The 23,480-nt window shown below is 40.1% G+C and overlaps 1 protein-coding gene across 1 annotated transcript in view; it reads left to right on the top strand.

The window, feature by feature from the left end:
• Positions 1-23,480, top strand: part of grin2aa (glutamate receptor, ionotropic, N-methyl D-aspartate 2A, a) — a 351,755-nt gene that overhangs the window by 179,959 nt on the left and 148,316 nt on the right. Inside the window, 1 exon segment of the mRNA XM_039774586.1 lies at positions 14,476-14,590. Within this exon segment, the coding sequence (XP_039630520.1) occupies positions 14,476-14,590 (115 nt within the window).

Below are 23,480 nucleotides of genomic sequence, written 5' to 3' on the forward strand. Positions count from 1 at the left end.
GATGAGCCTCAAACCCTAGACATAACTCCACAGCCAGAAGTCCCATGTTTGATATCAACCCTTTTAGTTTAATAACAAATACCTTACACCTACTTATTTTCAGTGTCAAGGCAGTGCACAATTGTCTGTTCTTCCTCTTCACCTCCTCCACTTATCCCAGGCAAATATTGTCCTCCTCCTCCTCACGCGAGTGGGGTACAGAGGCTGCTTTTATGCCAGACCCAGGACTACTTTCAGTGTCAAAATATTCCTCCCAGGATGCATGTTTGCATCAAGTGGAAGTGCCATAAAGTAAAGGAATCCTCTCCTGGTAGCATCCTTTGGTGGCACACAAGGAACCCTATAGGGTTACTCTGCAGGACTACAGGTGCCATGCATTCCCACAGGTATCCAAAGTGGAGCCACTGCCCATCCTGCCAATTGAGGTGGGGAACAGCACACATTCAGGTTAGGTGGGATGTCCATCAATCCCTCCCAGTGAACATCCTTTGATATGGTCTCCCGACCTGTCAAAGTAATGTCAATGTCAAAGCCTTCCAGCCTCCTAGAGGAAGTGTTTCCCCCTTCCTCTTTAACCCACTCGCATTGTCTGACTTCATGGTTTTAATGGCCTGGTATGGGAACATCTGCCACCCCAGCTGGGATGCCTGCCCATCTGTGAAAACACTAATACTGTAAATACTCTGTGTGTGCATGTGTTATGTGTGTGTTGGTATACATACTTTAAAAAGGACACAATGTCTGACATTTCACCAACACTCTAAGGGCATTTCAAGTTAGAACTGAATTCATTCAGGTGACCCTCATAAGCCCTATGTACCTGTAAGCATGTGTCTGTGTGTGTATGCATACATATGATTAGTATGTGGATTTCATTCTACTCTGCACACGTGGCAATACTGAACCAATAAACCCTTACATGCTGTGTGCTCAGTGTACTTGCCCATTGTGGACCCCACTTAATGCAAATAAAGGTTGTAAACAATTCATGCAGAGACATTTCAGAGTCACCACCTAACTGAAGCTGGATGAAGCCCATGCAGTGGTGTGACAAAAATACAAACCACTCCACCCTCAACTCACTTCAGCAATCGATCTTTAATTTATATAGTGTCATTGAAAATGTACAGTATGCCTTAAAGAATAAATGAGATTGTATTGTTGGAAATATAAAAACAAATCAGTAAAACAAAAGCCACAAACAATAAATGTTTAAAAAAAAAAAACAATGCAGACAGACATATTGATAATATTAAGAATAAAAATACAATTACCAAAGAGGACACATGGGAAAAGTGAGACTTTAAATGATGAATTATGGAGAAAGGTTTACAATTTGTATTGTTGTCCGTATTTGTATTTATATTAGTATTTGTATTTGTATTAAGAATGAAGGTCAGTAGGAACAAGACAGAATACATGTGTGTAAATGAGAGAGAGGTCAGTGGAATGGTGAGGATGAGGGAGAAGGCAAATATGGATGAGTTTAAATACTTGGGATCAACAGTACAGAGTAATGGGGATTGTGGAAGAGAAGTGAAAAAGAGAGTGCAGACAGGATGGAATGGGTGGAGAAGAGTGTCAGGAGTGATTTGTGACAGACGGGTATCAGCAAGAGTGAAAGGGAAGGTCTACAGGATGGTAGTGAGACCAGCTATATTATATGGGTTGGAGATGGTGGCACTGACCAGAAAGTAAGAGACAGATCTGGAGGTAGGAGAGTTAAAGATGCTAAGATTTGCATTGGGTGTGATGAGGATGGATAGGATTAGAAATGAGGACATTAGAGGGTCAGCTCAGGTTGAACTGTTGGCAGACAAAGTCAGAGAGGCGAGATTGTGTTGGTTTGGATATGTGCAGAGGAGAGATGCTGGGTATAATGAGAGAAGGGTGCTAAGGATGGAGCTGCCAGGCAAGAGGAACTGAGGAAGACCTAAGAGAAGGTTTATGGATGTGGTGAGAGAGGACATGCAGGTGATTTATGCTTGTAACAGAAAAAGATGCAGAGGACAAGAAGATATGGAAGAAGATGATCCGCTGTGGCGACCCCTAATGGGATCAACCGAAAGAAGAAGAAGAAGAAGATGGGGAGAGGTTTCAAAGCTGACTTTCTCATATAGTGTAGAGCTCTCAGGCTCATTATGGTGAGTAGGTCAGGACCACTGATAAATCACTTAACACTTTAGAACATGGGCTACCTGATGACTAAAGTTTGTCAGTAACCAGTATGAAGCAAAACCTTAACAAAATACATTGTTTTGTTTTAACGACACAACTTTATAACGGGGGCACACATAGTGCATCTCCAAGAGGCTTACTGCTGTGCATCAAGATCTTAATAAAGGCTTTGTTTGTCTCACATAGTAATGACTAACAGAGACTGTAGAGCAAATCCTTAAAGCCCTTCCTCTAAAGTGTTAACAATACTTATACAAGGTAAGACGCAGCACTTCAAATGCCAGAGTGAATTGATGGATTTCCACTCTAGGCTTCAACATCAGGAAAGAAAGGAAAACACTTTAGAACAGGAGCCACCTGACTGCTCAAGCTGACCTGCTGTAGAAGAGAACTCTGGAAAATAGCAACCAGAAAGGCTAATGAGTGCTGCATGGTGGGATTATGGGCCACTCAGGAGATCCTCACCATCTAAGACCTTCAGATAATAAATTTACTGAAATGTCGGAAAGGAAGGGCTTAAAAACCAGTGGCAGAGATTTAAAAAAAGTCTGAATTAGTGTAAGCCACCCTAATTCTGAGTGTTCATAAGAAATTTAACGGTTTACTTCATGAGGTGGAAGAACATAATAAACAAGAATAGTTGTGTCTGACATTTGAAATATTAAAATGTCTGCTTCAATTTAACTCTTTAAACTCCAAATATTCTTGATTGTAATAGAAATTTGTAATTTTTCACCCTCTGATTGAGGTTCATGGAGGGCTAGATATTCTCTAAAGGGTCAAAAATAAAAAAGATAACATTATATTTGTAATCACTGCCTGCATTGAAATAGTCACTACCCCATATGCTTATGTTTGAAATTTGTCATTTTTAACCTTCTGGGAGTGACTCTTAGATGGCTAAAACCACCAGTAAGGAAACAGATACCATAAATACGATCATATTTGTGATTAGCAACATAAAAACGACGCTCCACATGCCCATATTTCCGATCCCCATTTTCTGGTTTTGTAAAAAGGGGTAATTAGGGGTGAACCCCTGGGGCTGTTTGCTGTGGCATGCACAATGGATTCTTTTTTGCTGAAGACACCTTTTGGTAGACTCTTTATAATAAAAGTGTATTTCCAGCGCAATATATAGTCCCAAAAAAAGCCCAAAGATGAGGGTTTTTCAGATCTAGAAGGTCAAAAATAGGGGAGAACCTCAAAAAGCTCAAGGTTTTGCATAACTAGACATTAAGATGAGTCAAATGCTATATCATATGTGGGGGTTTTCTCATATCAGTGAGTCAGAAGTACAGGGCATATAAAGCTGAAGTGATATCAGACCATTCCTAAGTAATTCTTACGCACAGAAAATGATTCAAGATTGCACACCAAGTCAGTAGAGTTGAGCCAGCTAAAGGGTAATGTGGCCTGTGGTCTGCAGGGGGCACTCCAGCTCCCCAAACCTACACAGTCAAATGCAGACACAAGTCCAGCACTACACAGACTTTTCTTTTGTTGTGGGAAACTCTTCCCTTATAAGCATTTCCCACCACAGCCCAAACAATACAATAATAAAGCACAACATAAGTGCACAGACCTTTGTCTTTCCTTCTCTTTCTCTCTCACTGCCTCCTCCTCCTCCTCCTCCTCCTCCTCCAGCAAGTGTTATCTTCTCCTTCCCAGCAGTGGCTCCTGGGGCAATGGTAGCTGCCTCCTTTTATGTTGCACCTGGGAGTGCTTCCGGTGTCCCATAAGTGTGGTCCAAAAGCACTTCTAAGTGAGGTGGAAGCCCAAGAAAGTAGGGCTCTGCCGTGCCTACAGTTCTCCCTGGAGGCACCCCTGGAAACCAGCAGGGTTGAGCCACCAAGCTCCAATTCCCATGAAGCCCTGAGGGAATCCGTGACACTGCAGCACTCCAGGAGTGTTGCCATCTAGTGATCTGGAGGAGGTAATGCCCTGAGCACACTTACTCCTCCAGTCCTTCCATAAAACAGGCATCCCAGCCGGGTAAGGATGCTGGCCATCCGCCACAGGCCATGATATATGGCTGAAATCAATACTCTGGCAGGCAACAGACAAATATTTTTAGTTTACGATCTCATCTTCACAAACTAGGTGGCCACATTGAGAATGTGGAAAGACTGAAAGAGTGAAAGCAACAGAGCCAGGACTTGATACTGAGACATACCAGATGATCTGCTGCCAATCGTGGCTCATAATAAGTGACTTTATTTTGTGGTCTCCGGTTTTGTGTTCACATCCTCTTAAACTTCCCTCTTTATACAGTCAGATAAATAAATATCTGAGTTCAGGCACCCATACCTAGCCTGTGACACATCCGTTGGAGTCACTTTTCCGCTGTGTTTCCTAGAACTCATTACAGTTCAATTAGCATAATTAAAATCTATTTTTAATACCCGTTTATGTACTCTGCAGGGGTGGATAATTTTCTACTAAACATTTGGCTGCACACAAAAGTTTTCATATCTTAGAAAATAAAGTTTGTTGCTAATATTAGCCATAAATGAAAATTACACCCTTGGGAAATTTCAAAGAAATTAACAATTACAGCCTGACGTCACGGGCTTCATTTTATGCAATTGTTGCCTGTGTGTATGTTTATGTGTGTGTATACATTTTCCCAGTGTGATTGTCCTGGAGGAAGTGGTTTCAGAAACTGGAATAGAAGACTGGACATCAAGTAAATATTTTCGGGTTGCAGTGATGTCAATACACACGAAACAGAAATGTGGCGCAAGTCTGTCCATTGCGCTCTTCTGTACCTCAAGGCCAAAATGAAGACTTAATTTGTAATCCGTAGGCTCATTCACTGTAGTGAATGCTCACACGCCTCACCCAAAATCTTGTGCTATACGTATTTATAGTAAAAACTGCAATATCCTCGCACATGGGCATCTTTTGTGTCTACGCTACACAGAGAGGTTTTCCAGAGGGGTGTCCCGTCAGGGCTTCATGACTACTGCCCCTTATCTTTGGAATGAGAAGAATTATTTGGTAGCCACTCATCTATTTCTGTGGAAGCAGTGTAGACTTTTCCAGCCTATTAGTGTCCTGCCTTTATTACACTCTTTTATTGTATATTTTGGCATCTCAGCTCACATTTTCAACTGTAAATCTCAAGGTTGCTGGTGGTGTTCCAACTCCTGCCTCTCTGTGCAGATAGCAGATTTCTCAAATTGATCAAGCTTCATCTGAAAGGATAGATACAATACTAGCTGTTTTCATATTGCTTCTGATGATGGGGGTGAGCTAAAAAAAATCCTTATATATAATTTGATACTATCCGTATGTATGATGTTCGCGTCAATACCTCGACTCAATACAAGTTAGAACCATGCAATGGGACTCTGTATTTAGAATATAACGTGGCAAACGTGGACGCAGTATTGCATGATTGGCTAAGAATGTTCAAATGCTTAAGTGACGCCGCTGGACGGCCGAGTTGGTTTGAGCAGATAACAGTAAGTTCGGTTGGTTTTTGGAACGTTGGTTTGGTGGGGCGTACTTTCCAGGACTAACATTGTCACCTGACTTAAACCCTTTGACAGCTCCGAAACCGTAAGTAATTTAGAGCGTATCGCCATTTGCTTGATACGTCGAAATCTATCATTGGGCAGTTTGGTTTTGGCATCCGTCCTTCTGACATCTATTAGCAAACTGAGTAATGATGGCTGGGTATTAACAATGGTCATTTTTTAAATTTTAGCTGATCTCAGATCTAAAATGACCACGCCAACATAATTATTACTCCAAATCTGATTAGAGTCGTAAAATAAGGTTTGTTTTGAAAATTTGTTTGCCGCAAAAAATCAAATGAGGTGCGCCAAAGAGCTGAGTTCACATCTCACAGCCCCGTTTAAACAGAAAGCTCTTCATTATATCTGACGAAAAGGTCTATTATAAGCACAAATCAGTGCCATGATAACAAAATCATTTCAAGGACTTAATAAAACAAATAATTCTTTGCAGAGAAGGTATGGATTTCACAGACGTAGAATTTGTAGCCCGATCGAATCGGGCTCCCAGACTCTAGTTAAGTTTAAAAGCATGGCACAGTATTTACAGAGCCTATAAACAGTATTCACCATCTTGAAAGTTTTCACATTTTATTGTTATACAACAATGAATCACAGTGGATTGAAATTGTCTTCTTTCACACAGTTTTATGCAAAATAGTTACATTGTTTACAAATATAAAATTCAAAATAATTATGTAAGTATTCACCCCTTTAATAGGACACAGCTAAATGATCACTATGGCAGCTGATTGGCTTTAGAAGTCACAGAATTAGTTCAATGGAGATCAACTGCCTGGGCTTCAGTTGATTCTGGAAAGGCCAACTTGTGTGAGTCAGAATGGTGGTCTTAGCCCCACAATGAAGACAAAGAACAACAACAACAACATTTATTTATATAGCACATTTTCATACAAACAGTAGCTCAAAGTGCTTTACATATTAAAGAATAGAAAAATGAAAGACACAATTATAAAACAAAATAAATCAACATTAACATCGAATAAGAGTAAGGTTCAATGGCCAGGGGGGACAGAAAAAACAAAAACTAAAAACTAAAAAATAAAATCTGTAGGGATTCCAAACCATGAGACCGCCCAGTCCCCTCTAGGCATTCTACCTAATATAAATGAAACAGTCCTCTTTGGATTTAGGATTCTCACGGAAAGGCTTGATGATGATGATGGTCACGTAGACTTCTGCCTTTTAATCCGTCCATCATTGTTGGTGCATCATGAAGCTTTGAGTAGGTGGTGGTGGCGCAGGCCACCACCACAAAGAAACCGGTAAAAGAAACAGAAAAGAGAGTAGGGGTCAGTACGGATTTTAGAGCCACCATGAATAGTTATTTTGAGGAGATTGAACATATAGAGTATCAGGATTAAGTTAAATTAAGATTAAATAAAGTTATAAAAAGGCCATGTTAAAGTAATGTGTTTTCAGCAGTGTTTTAAAGTGCTCTACTGTATCAGCCTGGCGAATTCCTATTGGCAGGCTATTCCAGATTTTAGGTGCATAACAGCAGAAGGCCACCCGCCTCACCACTTCTTTTAAGTTTTGTTCTTGGAATTCTAAGGAGACACTCATTTGAGGATCTGAGGTTACGATTTGGAATATAATGTGTCAGACATTCCGATATATAAGATGGGGCGAGATTATTTAAGGCTTTATAAACCATAAGTAGAATTTTAAAGTCAATCCCGAATGACACAGGTAACCAGTGTAGTGACATCAAAACTGGAGAAATGTGCTCGGATTTTCTTTTCCTAGTTAGGGAAAGGGCAGCAGTAGCTCAGTCGGTAGAGCGGGTGGTCCAGCAATCGGAGGGTCGCAGGTTCGCTCCTGGCATGAGAATGCAGCTGTTGTGTCCTTGGGCAAGACACTTAACCTACCTTGCCTGCTGGTGGTGGTCGGAAGGATTGGTGGCGCCAGTGTTCGGCAGCCTCACTTCTGTCAGTGTGCCCCAGGGCAGCTGTGGTTACATAGTAGCTTATCATCACCAGCGTATGAATGTGTGTGTGAATGGGTGAATGACTGTTGTTTTGTAAAGTGCCTAGGGGGGTTCTTGAACTCTAGTTAGGCGCTATATCAAATACAGGCCATTTACCATTTTACCATAGTTAGGATTCTAGCAGCTGCATTCTGCACTCGTTGCAAATGATTTATGTCTTTTTTGGGTAGTCCTGAGAGGAGTGCGTTACAGTAATCTAGCCGACTGAAAACAAACGCGTGAACTAATTTCTCAGCATCTTTCAGTGATATAAGAGGTCTAACTTTACTTATGTTTCTTAAGTGAAAAAATGCTGTCCTAATGATCTGATTAATATGTGATTTAAAATTCAGATTACAGTCAACAATCACCCCTAAGCTTTTTACCTCCGTCTTGACTTTTAATCCTAATGTATCCAGTTTATTTCTAATAGCCTCATTGTATCCATTATTGCTGATCACTAACATTTCAGTTTTGTCTTTATTTAAATTGAGAAAATTACTATTCATCCATTCTGAGATACTAGTCAGACATTCTGTTAGTGAATCAAGAGAATCAGGGTCATCAGGAGCTATTGATAAGTAAAACGGAAAAAATAAAGTCCCAAGCAAGTTTCTTGTTGAAGAGCACAACTCATTGGGTGGAGACAAGAAAATATCCAAATCATGAAGAGGGTGCCACAGTGGGAGCGCTGCTGCCTTGCAGTAAGGAGACCAGGGTATGCATTCTTGGTCCTCCCTGTGTGGAGTTTGCATGTCCTTCCCATGCCTGCGTGGGTTTCCTTCTGGGTTCCTCCCATAGTCCAAAGACATACAGGCTAGGTGAATTGGCAATCCTAAATTGGCCCTGGTGTGTATGAGTATGTGTGTGTGTGTGTTTGCCCAGCAATGGAATGGCATCTTGTGCAGGGTTTGTTCATTCCTTGTGCCCTTTGCTAGTTGGGATAGGCTCCAGCATCTGCTCAAGACAATGACATGATGGCTCAGTTGTAAAGAAGTGGAAAGAGTATGGCAGCACTATAAATCTGCTGTGATTGTGCATGAAGAAGACGAGTGAGAGAGGATATCAAGAGACCTCTGAGAACCTTGTTGAGGTTACAAACTACACTGACCGAGACTGGAAAGTCTGTGCAGACAACAACTGTTACCCAGGCACTTTACCAGTCACATCTTATGAGAGACTGGCAAGAATTAAAAACAAACAAGACATCTCAGCTAGAGTTTGCCAGAAGGCACCTAAGCAGTAGAGTGTTGTACCGTGTTAGCCATAGATTGATACAGGAGAAAGTAGGGTGAAATGACACCTTTTATTGGATAACTAAATGGATTACAAATGCAGTCTTTCAAGTCAGCTAAGGCCTCTTCATCAGGCGAGGTGTAACAGAGAAACTGAAAAATACTTATATTGGCACAGCAAAGTGATTTTTTTCTTTCATCTTAACAACCTTTTTGTTCAAATGTTAGCAAAATGAATACATCTGAGATGAATTAACCCTGAAAGAAGAGAACAATGAACTAATAAAATGTAGAGATAAGATAACCATCACTAGAGGAAGTCGTGTAAGGTTTTTTTTTGAAGTGCATTGCCGGTAAGATAGGCCTCTGATGTAGTCAGCTGGTCAATCAGTCTGTTAGTCCACATATCTGGTCATTAAACTCTTGTCTCTATTCAGACCACTTTGTAGAGTATTGAGTTTAAGCATAAGTTTGTATTCGCATTCTCTTCCCTCCTGTTGGGTCTTAAAATTACCCATAAGCACAGTGACCCTCAGATGCTTTATGCTGTGGCCATTACTGTTAAAGTGTGCTGCCACCGGAAGATCAACACTGTTCTGATTAATATGATATCTATGTGAGTTCATTCGCTGACTCAGTGTCTGACCAGTTTCCCCTACATACCATCCAGTGTTTGGGCATCTTATGCACATGATTAGGTAGACAGCATTAGAAAGCACCTAAGAGATTGTGAAGTCAGTTGGAAGAAGGTTCTATGGTCCAATGAGACCAAAATCGAGCTTTATAGCCATTTTACACCGCACATTATCAAAAAGCACACCATCCCCAACATGAAGCATGGTGGTGGCATCGTCATGCTGAGGAGAGCCTCCTCTGCAGCAGGCATTGAACTCTTGTGCAAATATAACGAATGCTGACAAATATGGGGACATCCTGAAGGAAAACCTGATGGGGTCTGCAAGAAATCTGCGCCTTGGGAGAAGGTTTGTTTTACAGCAAGACAAAAACACCAAACATAAAGCCTAAAACTACATAGGATTTTCTTCAAAGCAACAGTATGATTGTCATGGAGTGGCTGAGTCCAGAGTCCTGATTTCAATCCAGTTGAGAACTTGTGGCTGGACTTGAGAATTTCTGTTCACACACAATCAACATGCAACCTGTCAGGGCTTGAGTGACTTTGTAAGAGAGAATGGTGAAAGAAAATGGCTTCAAATATTAAACCTTAATGCCAACCAGGTGATCATCAACTGTCTTAGGAGATCTGATACAGGTAGTCGTCAACTTACGACCAGTTCGTAACTCAATCTGGACGCAAGACGGATATACAGTGGTGTGAAAAACTATTTGCCCCCTTCCTGATTTCTTATTCTTTTGCATGTTTGTCACACAAAATGTTTCTGATCATCAAATACATTTAACCATTAGTCAAATATAACACAAGTAAACACAAAATGCAGTTTTTAAATGATGGCTTTTATTATTTAGGGAGAAAAAAAATCCAAACCTACATGGCCCTGTGTGAAAAAGTAATTGCCCCCTTGTTAAAAATAACCTAACTGTGGTGTATCACACCTGAGTTCAATTTCCGTAGTCACCCCCAGGCCTGATTACTGCCACACCCGTTTCAATCAAGAAATCACTTAAATAGGAGCTGCCTGACACAGAGAAGTAGACCAAAAGCACCTCAAAAGCTAGACATCATGCCAAGATCCAAAGAAATTCAGGAGCAAATGAGAACAGAAGTAATTGAGATCTATCAGTCTGGTAAAGGTTATAAAGCCATTTCTAAAGCTTTGGGACTCGAGCAAACCACAGTGAGAGCAATTATCCACAAATGGCAAAAACATGGAACAGTGGTGAACCTTCCCAGGAGTGGCCGGCTGACCAAAATTACCCCAAGAGCGCAGAGACGACTCATCCGAGAGGTCACAAAGACTCCAGGACAACGTCTAAAGAACTGCAGGCCTCACTTGCCTCAATTAAGGTCAGTGTTCATGACTCCACCATAAGAAAGAGACTGGGCAAAACGGCCTGCATGGCAGATTTCCAAGACGCAAACCACTGTTAAGCAAAAGAACATTAGGGCTCGTCTCAATTTTGCTAAGAAACATCTCAATGATTGCCAAGACTTTTGGGAAAATACCTTGTGGACTGATGAGACAAAAGTTGAACTTTTTGGAAGGCAAATGTCCCGTTACATCTGGCGTAAAAGAAACACAGCATTTCAGAAAAAGAGCATCATACCAACAGTAAAATATGGTGGTGGTAGTGTGATGGTCTGGGGTTGTTTTGCTGCTTCAGGACCTGGAAGGCTTGCTGTGATAGATGGAACCATGAATTCTACTGTCTACCAAAAAATCCTGAAGGAGAATGTCCGGCCATCTGTTCATCAACTCAAGCTGAAGCGATCTTGGGTGCTGCAACAGGACAATGACCCAAAACACACCAGCAAATCCACCTCTGAATGGCTGAAGAAAAACAAAATGAAGACTTTGGAGTGGCCTAGTCAAAGTCCTGACCTGAATCCAATTGAGATGCTATGACATGACCTTAAAAAGGGGGTTCATGCTAGAAAACCCTCAAATAAAGCTGAATTACAACAATTCTGCAAAGATGAGTGGGCCAAAATTCCTTCAGAGCGCTGTAAAAAACTCATTGCAAGTTATCGCAAACGCTTGATTGCAGTTATTGCTGCTAAGGGTGGCCCAACCAGTTATTAGGTTCAGGGGGCAATTACTTTTTCACACAGGGCCATGTAGGTTTGGATTTTTTTTCTCCCTAAATAATAAAAACATCATTTAAAAACTGCATTTTGTGTTTACCTGTGTTATATTTGACTAATGGTTAAATGTGTTTGATGATCAGAAACATTTTGTGTGACAAACATGCAAAAGAATAAGAAATCAGGAAGGGGGCAAATAGTTTTTCACACCACTGTATGTATTCAAACTTGACCATATGCATAGTACTCTATAATAAGTCCCTTAAATCATATTGTTAGTTTTAGAATCTTTTTTTCAATCATCATTCTTAGCACATTGTGTAGATTTTTCTTATTTTGTAAGTTATTTATTATTTTGTTTTGTTATTACTGTTGTTCGCTTGGGTGCCGAACCTTTAGCAGCTTCATGAGCCCTTACTTTGTCTGTGTTATGTTACATCATCACTGTGAGCCTTTCCTAGTGTTCATTTTATTAACTGTGAGAGGAGAAATTATATCAGCAAAGTCTGAGCACTCGTGTTTTCTGTTTTAACATTTCAACCTGTTAATAATAAACAAAGGAGTTAATAATAATAATAATAATAATAATAATAATAATAATACATTTTATTTATATAGTGCCTTTCCTATGCTCAAGGCGCTTCACAGAGTCTTAGAAAAAACATCAGGGTATATGCAACATTGGATACAAATGTTTTCCCGAATAGAACAATGAAACAGATAACAAAGCATTAAATAGAAATAAAGGACAATAAATCAGAGTAAAATACTAAATTCAATACTAAAAGAAAAACCTAACAAATAACCTCATGTTGTGATATAACAGACACACAAATTACCCTGATCACCTGGACAGAGTGGTAAACTGGACAAGATGGCAGAATGTTAAGTTAAGTTAAAAGCCTTCCTAAATAGATGAGTTTTAAGTTGTTTTTTAAAAGAATGAATAGAGTCAGCTGATCTCATTAATTTCGGGATGTCATTCCAAAGTCTGGGAGCTATGGAGCTGAATGCCCTGCTCTCACCCATGGAGTGCAGGTTAGTGTGGGGCACAACAAGATTACCAGAAACAGAGGACCTTAGTGGGCAGACGGGCACATAGTGATGGAGAAGGTCCCTGATGTAGTCCGGTGTGAGGCCATTTAAAGCTTTGTAGGTTATTAATAGAATTTTATATTCAATCCTGTAAGACACAGGGAGCCAGTGAAGGCGAAGCAGGATGGGTGTGATGTGCTCGCTGCTGCTGGTCCATGTAAGGACTCTTGCAGCTGAGTTTTGAATCAACTGGAGTTGTGATATAAGATGAGAAGGGGCACCTGCCAGCAGCGAGTTACAATAATCGATGTGGAATGTGATAAAAGTACAGACAAATTTCTCAGTGTTAGAAAAGAAGAGGAAGGAGTGAACACAGGATATGTTATGGAGGTGAAAGTAAGAAAGTTTCTTGATGAAGGGAGGAATCAAAAATGACACCAAGGTTCCTTGCCTCAGAAGAAGGTCTGATGAGTGACTGAAAAGGAGCTCATTTTCCAAAGTAGCGCATTAGTGCTAATTTGAAGGAGTTCAGTTTTGTTGCAATTTAATTTTAAAGAGTTCGGCTCCATCCAGGGTTTAATTTCACTGAGACAAGTTGTGAGGTGAGAAAGCTCTGATGAAGTTGCACTTTTGACACTGAAATAGAGTTGAGTGTCATCTGCATAAAAATGATAACCCAGTCCAAAGCTATGAATGATATGGACAAGGGGAAGCATACAAATATGGAAGAGCAGAGGGCCAAGGACAGAGCCCTTAGGAACTCCTTGTGTGACTGGCGCTAAGCTGGATCTGCTGTTACTCTTGCCTATCAGTCAGATAGGACTTGAATCACTGGAGGGCAGTGCCAGAGATACCCAGCATGTTCTCCACTCTGGACATTATATGTCTGACAGTGACAAATGCTGCACTGAGGTCTAACAGAATTAATATGCTGGTTTGTCCAGAGTCTGCTGCCATAAGCAAATCATTGGTTACCCAAAGAAGAGTAGTTTCACAGCTGTGCCGCACCCTGAAACCAGACTGAAAGGGTTCCATCAAATTCCATCAGTGTGGTTGCATTACCCCTTTGTGGCAGTTCACACGAAGCAGCACGTCATGATTCACAACACAAAAGCTGCAGAGGTGAAAGTTAAAGTGCGGCAGTGCAGCGTGTATGGTGAACAGCGATTACAGTGGGATATCTTAAAGTCTCATGAGACTGCATTTGCTTTATTTCCTCCTCATTCTGCATGATCACCTTCATTTTTGTGTCGAGATCAATTGACTTTTTATCCTGTAATTTTAAGACAAATGTAAACTGAGATTGAGATGAATGAGTCATGGCATATGGTGCTGGTGTGGCGAAAACTGTTGTTTGCCCGTGAGATGCCGTAGCTGTCGTAAGTCGAATGGTCATAAGGTGCATATGTTGTAAGTCAATGACTTCCTGCATTTATGAAACCCACTTGTGAATGTGTGTGATTGCATTATTGGTGGCTTGTAATATTCAATAACAAAATATAAATATATAAAGCCTGACTATCACAATAATTTATTAGGATTCACTTGTTTACATTTACGATGTAATTGTGAGTCACACATTTTGAGGTAAAGCAGTTATTTGTGGCAAAGGAGACAGAAGTTTCAAGGTAAGACTGTTATACTCACTAATCATGGTGCTGGATAGTGGTGACATGTTGCATGTTGATTAGCACATGCATGTACCGCTGTACATTTGACAAAAATGGCCCTATAAACCTACGAGAGTATTATGGCTTATTAATGTTTCACTGAATGTTTGTCTTCTAGATTTATGATGAACGTGACTTGGGATGGCCGAGACTTGTCCTTCACTGAAGATGGGTATCAAGCAAACCCCAAGCTGGTGGTGGTAGTTTTGAACAAGGACAGGGAGTGGGAAAAGGTAAGTTTGGTCCCTGTGCTCTCAATTGTTGTTGGTTCTCCCTTTTTCAAATCAGATTTGACTACAGTGCTTAGGAATGACCACAAACAGGCCATTGGAGCAACGAGCATTACAAAACACATGATATGAAAAGTAAAGCCAGACAGCAGTGTAAATCTGACCAAAAGAAAATTTTTGGTCAAAATATTAAAGATGGCAGGTAAAGGATGGAGAGGTATTGCTTAATTTAGATTTAGACGCAGAAAGTAGGTGCCACAAAGTTGAAAACGCACATGAGTGTGCGTGTGTATTGGAGATTAAAAACAAAACATTACTATGTATGGGAGATATTTGCATGGAAATATTGATTCTGGAAGACATGACAATATTTTCAGGATGTATTGGAGGTAAGGTGTTCTGGCTGAGAAATCCCGAATTTGGGAAGAATTGTTCAATGATTGAGATTGCAAAATGGTTAAAATCTGTCCTCTTAATGAAGCTACACTTCAGGACCACCAGACACTCAGAAGAAAAGCAAGATCTGTGTGTTCGGCAATAGCAGTATACTTGCTTTTTGTATGAAGAATTATTCAAGCGACCACTGATATGAAAACTTTGAAATTACCATGTGCCACATAGATGCCCATATTGTACTTTTCCAACATGTGCATTAATTAGGGTTGTCTCTACATGGGTGGAGGCTGTGAAAGTTTCATGTTGAAGCTTTGGCACAGGCTAACTAATTCACTTATCCAGATAATCCAGAGAATAAAGACATGTGAGCTGTTCAGTTAGCATACTCATAGATGGCCCACCGTGGGCAAAGGAACACCACTAATCAGAATGTTAAACAGTTACATTTAATTCATTGCTTTATAGTTTTCCTATTCCCTAAGCTACTAGGCTGAACTGTCTCCCAAACTTCACCTTGGAGCCTTGCTAAGTTTTTTATTTTTATTTTTGGACCTTGCTGTTCAGTAGGATATAGAGAACCTTTGGCGTCTGGAAATTCCAGCTAATAAACTAAACTCAAGAATTCTGCTAGTCTGATGCTGCTGATTCCAAACTCTCTTTCAATATCATCAGACACGAGACATAAACTGGTGGCTGCAATGCCACGCTGCCATTCTCTTTGTCAATGTTGGCAGGGAGCTGACAGCTGCAAATATCAGCTCGTTGTGATTCTTGATTCTGTCTATGGCAAGTAATTATGATAATTAATTCAGTGTCAACATGCAGCTCATTGACATTGATTAAATTATATATATTAAAAGAAAGAAAGGGCATCAGTCTGCAGTTTACTGCAAAATCTTTTCATTGCTTGTTCTTTTTTTCCTTTTTAGAAGTTAATGATCATTATTAAGTATTCCACAAGTTTGCCTGTGGAACAGTTTTATTACAGCAAGCCTTGTCCATGACATATCGATGTGGAGTACTGTATGTCATAATCTCAGTAAACAGTGAGCTGCTTTTGAGTCTTGAAAAGGCCTTAAGTAAAGTCAGCAAGGAGACAGTAAACCTGTGCTTTTGGGTCAGTGTATCTATTAGCCTCCATCCGACCATCTGATTTATTTCTAACAGAGCATCGTTGTATTATCGAAGGCTTATCTGACACAGCTGAGGACTCTGTCTGTCCATTTTTAGATGTAGCACTTACTTCAAAATATATGCCACTGATATATAATTGTGCATAAGGTAGTATATGCTGATGACTCTAATATATATTGGACTGATTTGGATTAAAAGAGTTTGAATATGTAAACCTATCTGTCTGTATGTCCGTCTGTCTGTTTGTCCATCTGTCTGTCTATTAACTAGTGCCTTTCCTATCTATCTATCTATCTATCTATCTATCTATCTATCTATCTATCTATCTATCTATCTATCTATCTATCTATCTATCTGTCTGTCTTTTATATAGTGCCTTTCCTATCTATCTATCTATCTATCTATCTATCTATCTATCTATCTATCTATCTATGACTTATTGCAAATGGCTTCCATAATCAGTCTGTCTTCATATGTATCTTTCCGCGCTAGTCCCTGACAATAGTGTTGCTTACCTAGCTTGGTCTCTATGGTGGGGTCATATCAAATCAGCAGAGGGCTCCTGTTTCATGCTTAACTAGTCATAATCTTATCTTTTAAGCTTGGAATGAGAAAATCTAAAGCTGATGCTTTGAATGAACTGCTTGCAAAGACTTACTGATTATTTTCTCCTTTCTTCTAGTAAAGTTTTATGTTGTCGCTTAACTCTTTCTGTCTCTCTGTCTTAAAAGTACCATAACAAAGAGTGTGATCTTCAAATCAAGAAAATGGCAGAAAAATATTCCACTTTGCAGTCCCAGATAATTTACTGGTGCATATAGGCGATAGCAGCAATTGCAGGCAGATAAATGAATCGAGACTGCGAGAAAATGCAGATGATGATGCGCACCCTGAGCTTGGCTGGTTTTCTTGCTTTCCATGTGCATTCTGCACTGTGCCAGGAGTGTGTGGCAGAATTCACATAAAGGAGAGCAGAGATTGTCACTTCAAATAAGTGAATTTTAGACCATCATATTGGTATTTTTCCTAACTTTGATGATCTAATAGAGAAGATGGGGATGCAGTGGTTAAGGCTACTTACTGCCTCATATCTTTAGGGGGCCCGTGAGGATTTTCCCAGTTATTCTTATAAAGAGACATGTTTTAGGTTGATTGGATACTCTGAATTAGCCCTCTGTTAGACAATCATCTCTGCTCGAGGTTGCAGCCTGCCATTGATAGGTTTTGGCCCCCATAACCTTGAACTTAAGAAAGGTGATACAATTAATGGTAGGGTGAAAAAATGAACAACTTTATACAAGTAGAGGCTACCCTAAGTTCTATTATTGATTGAGATCATCTATGGGAATATTTTTGATATTAGACTGATTATGCTAATCAATTTTCAGCTGAACACCTTTCAGAACGTTTATTAATAATGTGCTTCACACTGCTGCTTATAAAGCCACTAATAAGGAGCTCTTTACAAAGAAATTTGGGCCTGCTGTTCTAAATTTAAATAGGATTCAAAATCCATCCATTTTTCCTTCCTAGTCAGGGCCAGTGCCTTCAATAATGCTTCCTGATGCAAAGTACATTTTTGCCAAGCCAACCCAGACATTTTTCATGAAGCCGGTTCGCCAAACACTTGCATATGTCTGTTTGTGTGTTTTAGATGTCTAGGTTTTTTATTGATTCCCTTTAAGTTTCAGGTTGACCCGGTCATTTGGAGCTTTAGATTTTGTGTATATTTCATTGGCTAGCTGGATTTTGTGCTTTAGTTTAAATGTATCACCCAAAAGACTTTGTGCTTTCACTTGTCTATAGGAATCATTGCTCGGCTCTTTTCTGCTTTATATTTTCTGTGTTTTATTCCTATGCTCATGATATATTTTTTTGTATGTTATCTTATTTTATCAGCCATTTTGTGATTTCAGTTTTCTTTATTTTGTTGCTCTACATCCTTTTTTCTATGTTTGGGACAAGAGAAGCTGTTTAGTTGGTGGCGTTGAATGACATCTTGAGAAATGTCAATCCTGAGTGATTTCTATAAGTCACGGGTATTGAACTCCAGTCATGGAAGGCCACAGTGGCTGCAGGTTTTCATTCTTACCATCTTTTTCATTAGTGAACCGTTTTTGCTGCTAATTACTTCTTTTAATTAACTTGACTCCAGCCCTTTCGTTGTTTGTTTTTCCTTAATTAGCAGCCAAACAATAATGAGGCACAAAACGAGTCGCCACATGACCAGCTCACCTGTGCCCATCACACAATATCTGAATATAAAGAATGGTGAAGGACTCAGTAAGGCTGATCTCTGAGGTCACCAAAACAATTTGATGGAAAAAAACAGAAAATCAACAGTTTTGGAAACGTCTGCTGTGGCAGAGCAGCAACAAGCCATGAAATTAAATAACGGGCTTAATTAACAGCAAGAATCGGCTTCTCATTAAGAGACTAGTTGGAGTGAAACTGGTTGAAGTTTAAAGCCCCACTTTAGCCTGTCATCTGTTGGCTCGTTTCACATCTCATTTCTGTTTTGCTGCGATTTAATGAAGAAAGGAATTCAGAGGACTGAATCCTTCTAACAGGGCTATTAAAATGACGAGAAAAAAGTAAATTAGCAGTGAAAACTGGTCACTGATTAGGAAAAGGGTCAGAATGAAAACCTGCAGCCACTGTGGTCCTCCAGGCTTGGAGTTCAACACTCGTGCTATAAGTGTATACTTTGGGGTTTGCCCCATAATAGTGGTTGCCTGCCTGCATTCTGCCATTGAGTATCCTAACATAACCAAAGTCACCTGAAGAGCACTGGAAGATGTGTCCTTATCATTGTTAAGCATCACAGGAAGTTCACAAAGAAAGAGACAGACACATCACACTCAAGCAGTTCTTTGCAAAGGATTGTCAAGCAGTTGTGGCTGACAAGTGGCAGATGATAGCATTTACCTTGGAACTCCCCTCATGGATACCCACTGCTGTATGTTGAACTCCCCTCATGGATACCCACTACTGTATGTTGAACTCCCCTCATTGATACCCACTGCTGTATGTTGAACTCCCCTCATGGATACCCACTGCTGTATGTTGAACTCCCCTCATGGATACCCACTACTGTATGTTGAACTCCCCTCATGGATACCCACTACTGTATGTTGAACTCCCCTCGTGGATACCCACTACTGTATGTTGAACTCCCCTCATTGATACCCACTGCTGTATGTTGAACTCCCCTCATGGATACCCACTACTGTATGTTGAACTCCCCTCATGGATACCCACTACTGTATGTTGAACTCCCTCATTGATACCCACTACTGTATGTTGAACTCCCTCATTGATACCCACTGCTGTATGTTGAACTCCCCTCATTGATACCCACTGCTGTATGTTGAACTCCCCTCATGGATACCCACTACTGTATGTTGAACTCCCCTCATGGATACCCACTACTGTATGTTGAACTGCTTTCTGGTAGGGCTCAGTGTTAAATTTGTGATTATCCATCCATCCATCTTTCCTTTTTCTTTCTTGAGCAGAGCTGGGGGGAAAGCTGAAGTTCACCCCAGCAATCACAGGGTGCAGAGAAGACTTTATGATTATCAATGATTTAAATGCCTCTGTCTTTGCGTTGACAATATTGCAGGTCCATTGACAGCCACCAGAGGGCACATGTGAGTTTATCTAGCAGGAAGTCTCAATTGAAGACGCCCTAATGCCCTCAGGCGACTAGAAGTGATTCACATCTTATGGCTTCATTCTTGGTGATTACAAGTGTCAGAATAATCCCCTAAAAGTTCACAGCGGCCATGACAGTAGCACTGTGGTGATTGTCTCTGGGCTGTGGCACTTGACAGCTCATCAGAGGTGATGGGTGAGCATGATCCTGCGATGGTAGGCCATCATAATATATGAAATGTGAGACTGAGATGAGACAAAAGGATGTAGAATGGAGGGACAGCACACACAAAGAGATGCTCTTCTGGTTTACCTAATCTTTCAATTGATGACATCTGTTATATGACAGGTCATAAAATAGTATAAAATAAAGACTGGTGGAGTGAGTGACATGAAACAGTACTCTGATAATATACTGTATACTCTACTGGCTGAAGAAATAAAAAGTTGAGGGAGTAAGAAGGCCATTTGAATTGAACTGATTATTTTATTATATTGTGTCACTTTGCATTGCATTCTTGGTTGTTGATAATATACAATACAATACAATACAATTTATTTTTGTATAGCCCAAAATCACACAAGAAGTGCTGCAATGGGCTTTAACAGGCCCTGCCTCTTGACAGCCCCCCAGCCTTGACTCTCTAAGAAGACAAGGAAAAACTCCCAAAAAAAACCCTTGTAGGGAAAAAATGGAAGAAACCTTGGGAAAGGCAATTCAAAGAGAGACCCCGTTCCAGGTAGGTTGGGCGTGCAGTCAAAAAGAAAGGGGTCAATACAATACAGTACAATACACAGAACAGAACAAATCCTCAATACAGTATAAAAATAAAAAATGTATATGTACGGACCAGAATTTAACAGTAGATGATATCACATAATATGATTTGGATTTGTTAAGAGTCCTGGAGACCTCATTCATCAAACTGCCTGCCCCATTTGGCCATTCCACAGCTGAAATAACGCTAATCCGATAAAAGGATCCCTCAATATGGCACAACGCATAGTGACACTGCCCAGAAACTCAAGAGACCTGAATTTTAAATCCTAGGGCATATGTGGCATTTGTGTGGATTTACTCGAGTGCTTTGCTGTTCTTCCACATTGCAGAGAAACACCAGTTAGTTCCTAGAATACATGGCTGTATTCTAACATGGCGTGACACCTTATCCATGTTTCCTGCCTTCACCTCATTGCCAATAAGAAAGCCTCCAGCTCCCTGTAACCCAGTGGTTCTCAAACTGTGTGGCGGGCCCCACTAGGGGAGCGTGAAGTAACAAAAAGGGGGGCGCGAAGATGTGAAAAAAAGAAAGCAAGAATCGAAAATATGAAAAATACATCTATTGAAACCAACACAAATGAACTTGAACTACATTCTGATACTAGAAAAATAAATATAGAGTTAGATAAATGTTAGTAAAAGTTAAGTAGGTATAATAAAATATGCATCTATGATACATCATTAATTAAAAAAGAACAAATTGGTATTAGTGGACTCCTTTCAAAAAACGTTAGGGGGGGTGCAATTAAAACTGTTATGAAAACTTGGGTCGCAAATACTTAAAGGTTGAGAAACGCTGCTGTAACCCACAATCATAATAAGCCATGATGGAAAATAAATGAATGAACGAATGATTTATCAAACTAGCGGCATATTTGCACAGTAATCAGGGAGTGTGCCTGGCATCTCTGATGCTCTGGGTTCACTTTTCAGGATAGGTAGATGCCCCTGTATAGTTTGGCTTCTTTGCACATCCTACAGACTTTATTGCATTATTACAGTTCATTATTACATAGATACTTCATTATTATCTTTATATTACTCAAGTACTGGCATCACAGCCATCCTGGTGCACAATGCTAATAGGAAAGCCTCCAGCTCCCATTCATCCTATCCACCTTGATAAAAGGACACGTGTCTGTGTGTCTGTGCATGTGTCCGTCCGGTTGCTATGTCTATGCTTTCCAACACGTGGTGCATCACAAACATTAGAACTGTTTTTACGAATCCTTTATCAAATGGTATGTACTGTAACTGGATGGATACACTGCACTGCAAAACGTCAAGGCTGAGGTCTATGCTGATTATTTGGGTTTCAAATTGTCTTAGATGGGTAGCACAGCCATTGGTGGTATAACTGAATTCAGAAAACAAAGAAGGGTGTTTAGGCAAATGTTGGTTTTGACCAAGCTGCCTTTGTATAGCCTGACTGCCTCTGCTCTGTGGTTGAGGATACCCAGTGGCCCACATTTATTACCCACAAATTCCTGTGAAAATTTAAAAGGAGCAAAGAAGTGGGTGAAAAATAAATGCAGTGCTTTGGCCACTAAGCAAAGATGACCAAAGATGAAGAAATGACAGCGGGGTGAGCACATTTCATGAAAAAGAATGAGTGCCAGAGGAAGATAGAAAACTGGCAGAGCTGGGTAAGACTTGAAGCTTACCCTGAGTTTAGTTAGCCTGTGCCATTTTTCCTTTAAGTTGCACCCCATTTTGGATTGTCTCCAGGATTCAGCTGTCAGGACAGGTTCTGGCTCCCCATGACACTGTGCTGTGCCAAGCTGGTGAAGAATCTGAATGGATGGATGAATGAACATTTACTATTTAAAGGCATGCAGTGAGATTATAAATGGAAGTTTCAGAATGAGCCTGGTTAGGGCAGGTGAAGTGTAGAAAAATGGGTTGATATAGAACTGAGCAGTCAACCATCGTTTAATTTATTTCAGGAATTTCTATAAGCTATTTAAGAAGTGTACTATACACAAATTATAAAGGGACTGATATACAATTATAATGTGTTGACTGTGCAACATGAAAGACCATTTTCTACAATATTTTAGAGTGGCTTTCACTGTCATAGCTGTCTTAAATGTTTTTCCAACTTGTCAACTTTTGGGTTTGACTCCTTGATGCAATTCTAAAGCCGCTAATGCCTTAATATTTTTCAGTTGTCCATGTTTTGTTTAAAATATCAAGGTACATATCAGTGCATGGAATTCCAATATGGAACGAATGTAATAAGTGTGATTGCTCATGAAGGGCATCCTTGCTGCTCTGAGTTTCTCCACATGCCTGACATAATTTGAACACTTTGTGGAATATGCCAGTCCCTTGAAATAAAGGAGCATTCCTTTGCAATGATGTGGTGTTGTATTTCATTTGTTCTGGCTGTATTATCAATTCTTTTTCATCTCTCTTTTTCCTGTTATTCACCGTGTTTTTTGTGCTTGTGTTTTTCAAGAGTCCTAAAGATATTATTCTCTGTCTCCCTATGACACCATTTTTGTTTTGTATGGATGATGCCATTTTTTGACGTATTCTTGCAGCAGGCACTATGGGTGACGTCCAGGGTTGCACTCTGCTTGTCATTCGGGGTCAAGAGTGTAAAGGTCAGCTCCATATACTTCCTGGTATCCGAGATCTGATAATAAACGTTTCCTTGGTAGTGTGCGCTAGTGTGTTTGATTTTCATGGTTTAATAGAATCCTTACTTTGTTCCCTGACTGTGATTTTTGTTTCCCATCTTTGGCATTGGAGAATGATGAACAATCTAGGCTTGACTTCGATAATGTTGCACTTCTGGTCGCACAATGTTATGGCTTGTAACAAAATGTTGGATCAAAAATGAGATGAGAAGTGTTTCTAGGTGTATAAGGAGATTGCAGGAGTAGGTTAAAGTTCTATAAAACAAATGACTGAGCTTGC

Source organism: Polypterus senegalus, chromosome 13 (genome assembly GCF_016835505.1).
Source record: "Polypterus senegalus isolate Bchr_013 chromosome 13, ASM1683550v1, whole genome shotgun sequence".
Lineage (NCBI taxonomy): Eukaryota > Metazoa > Chordata > Cladistia > Polypteriformes > Polypteridae > Polypterus > Polypterus senegalus.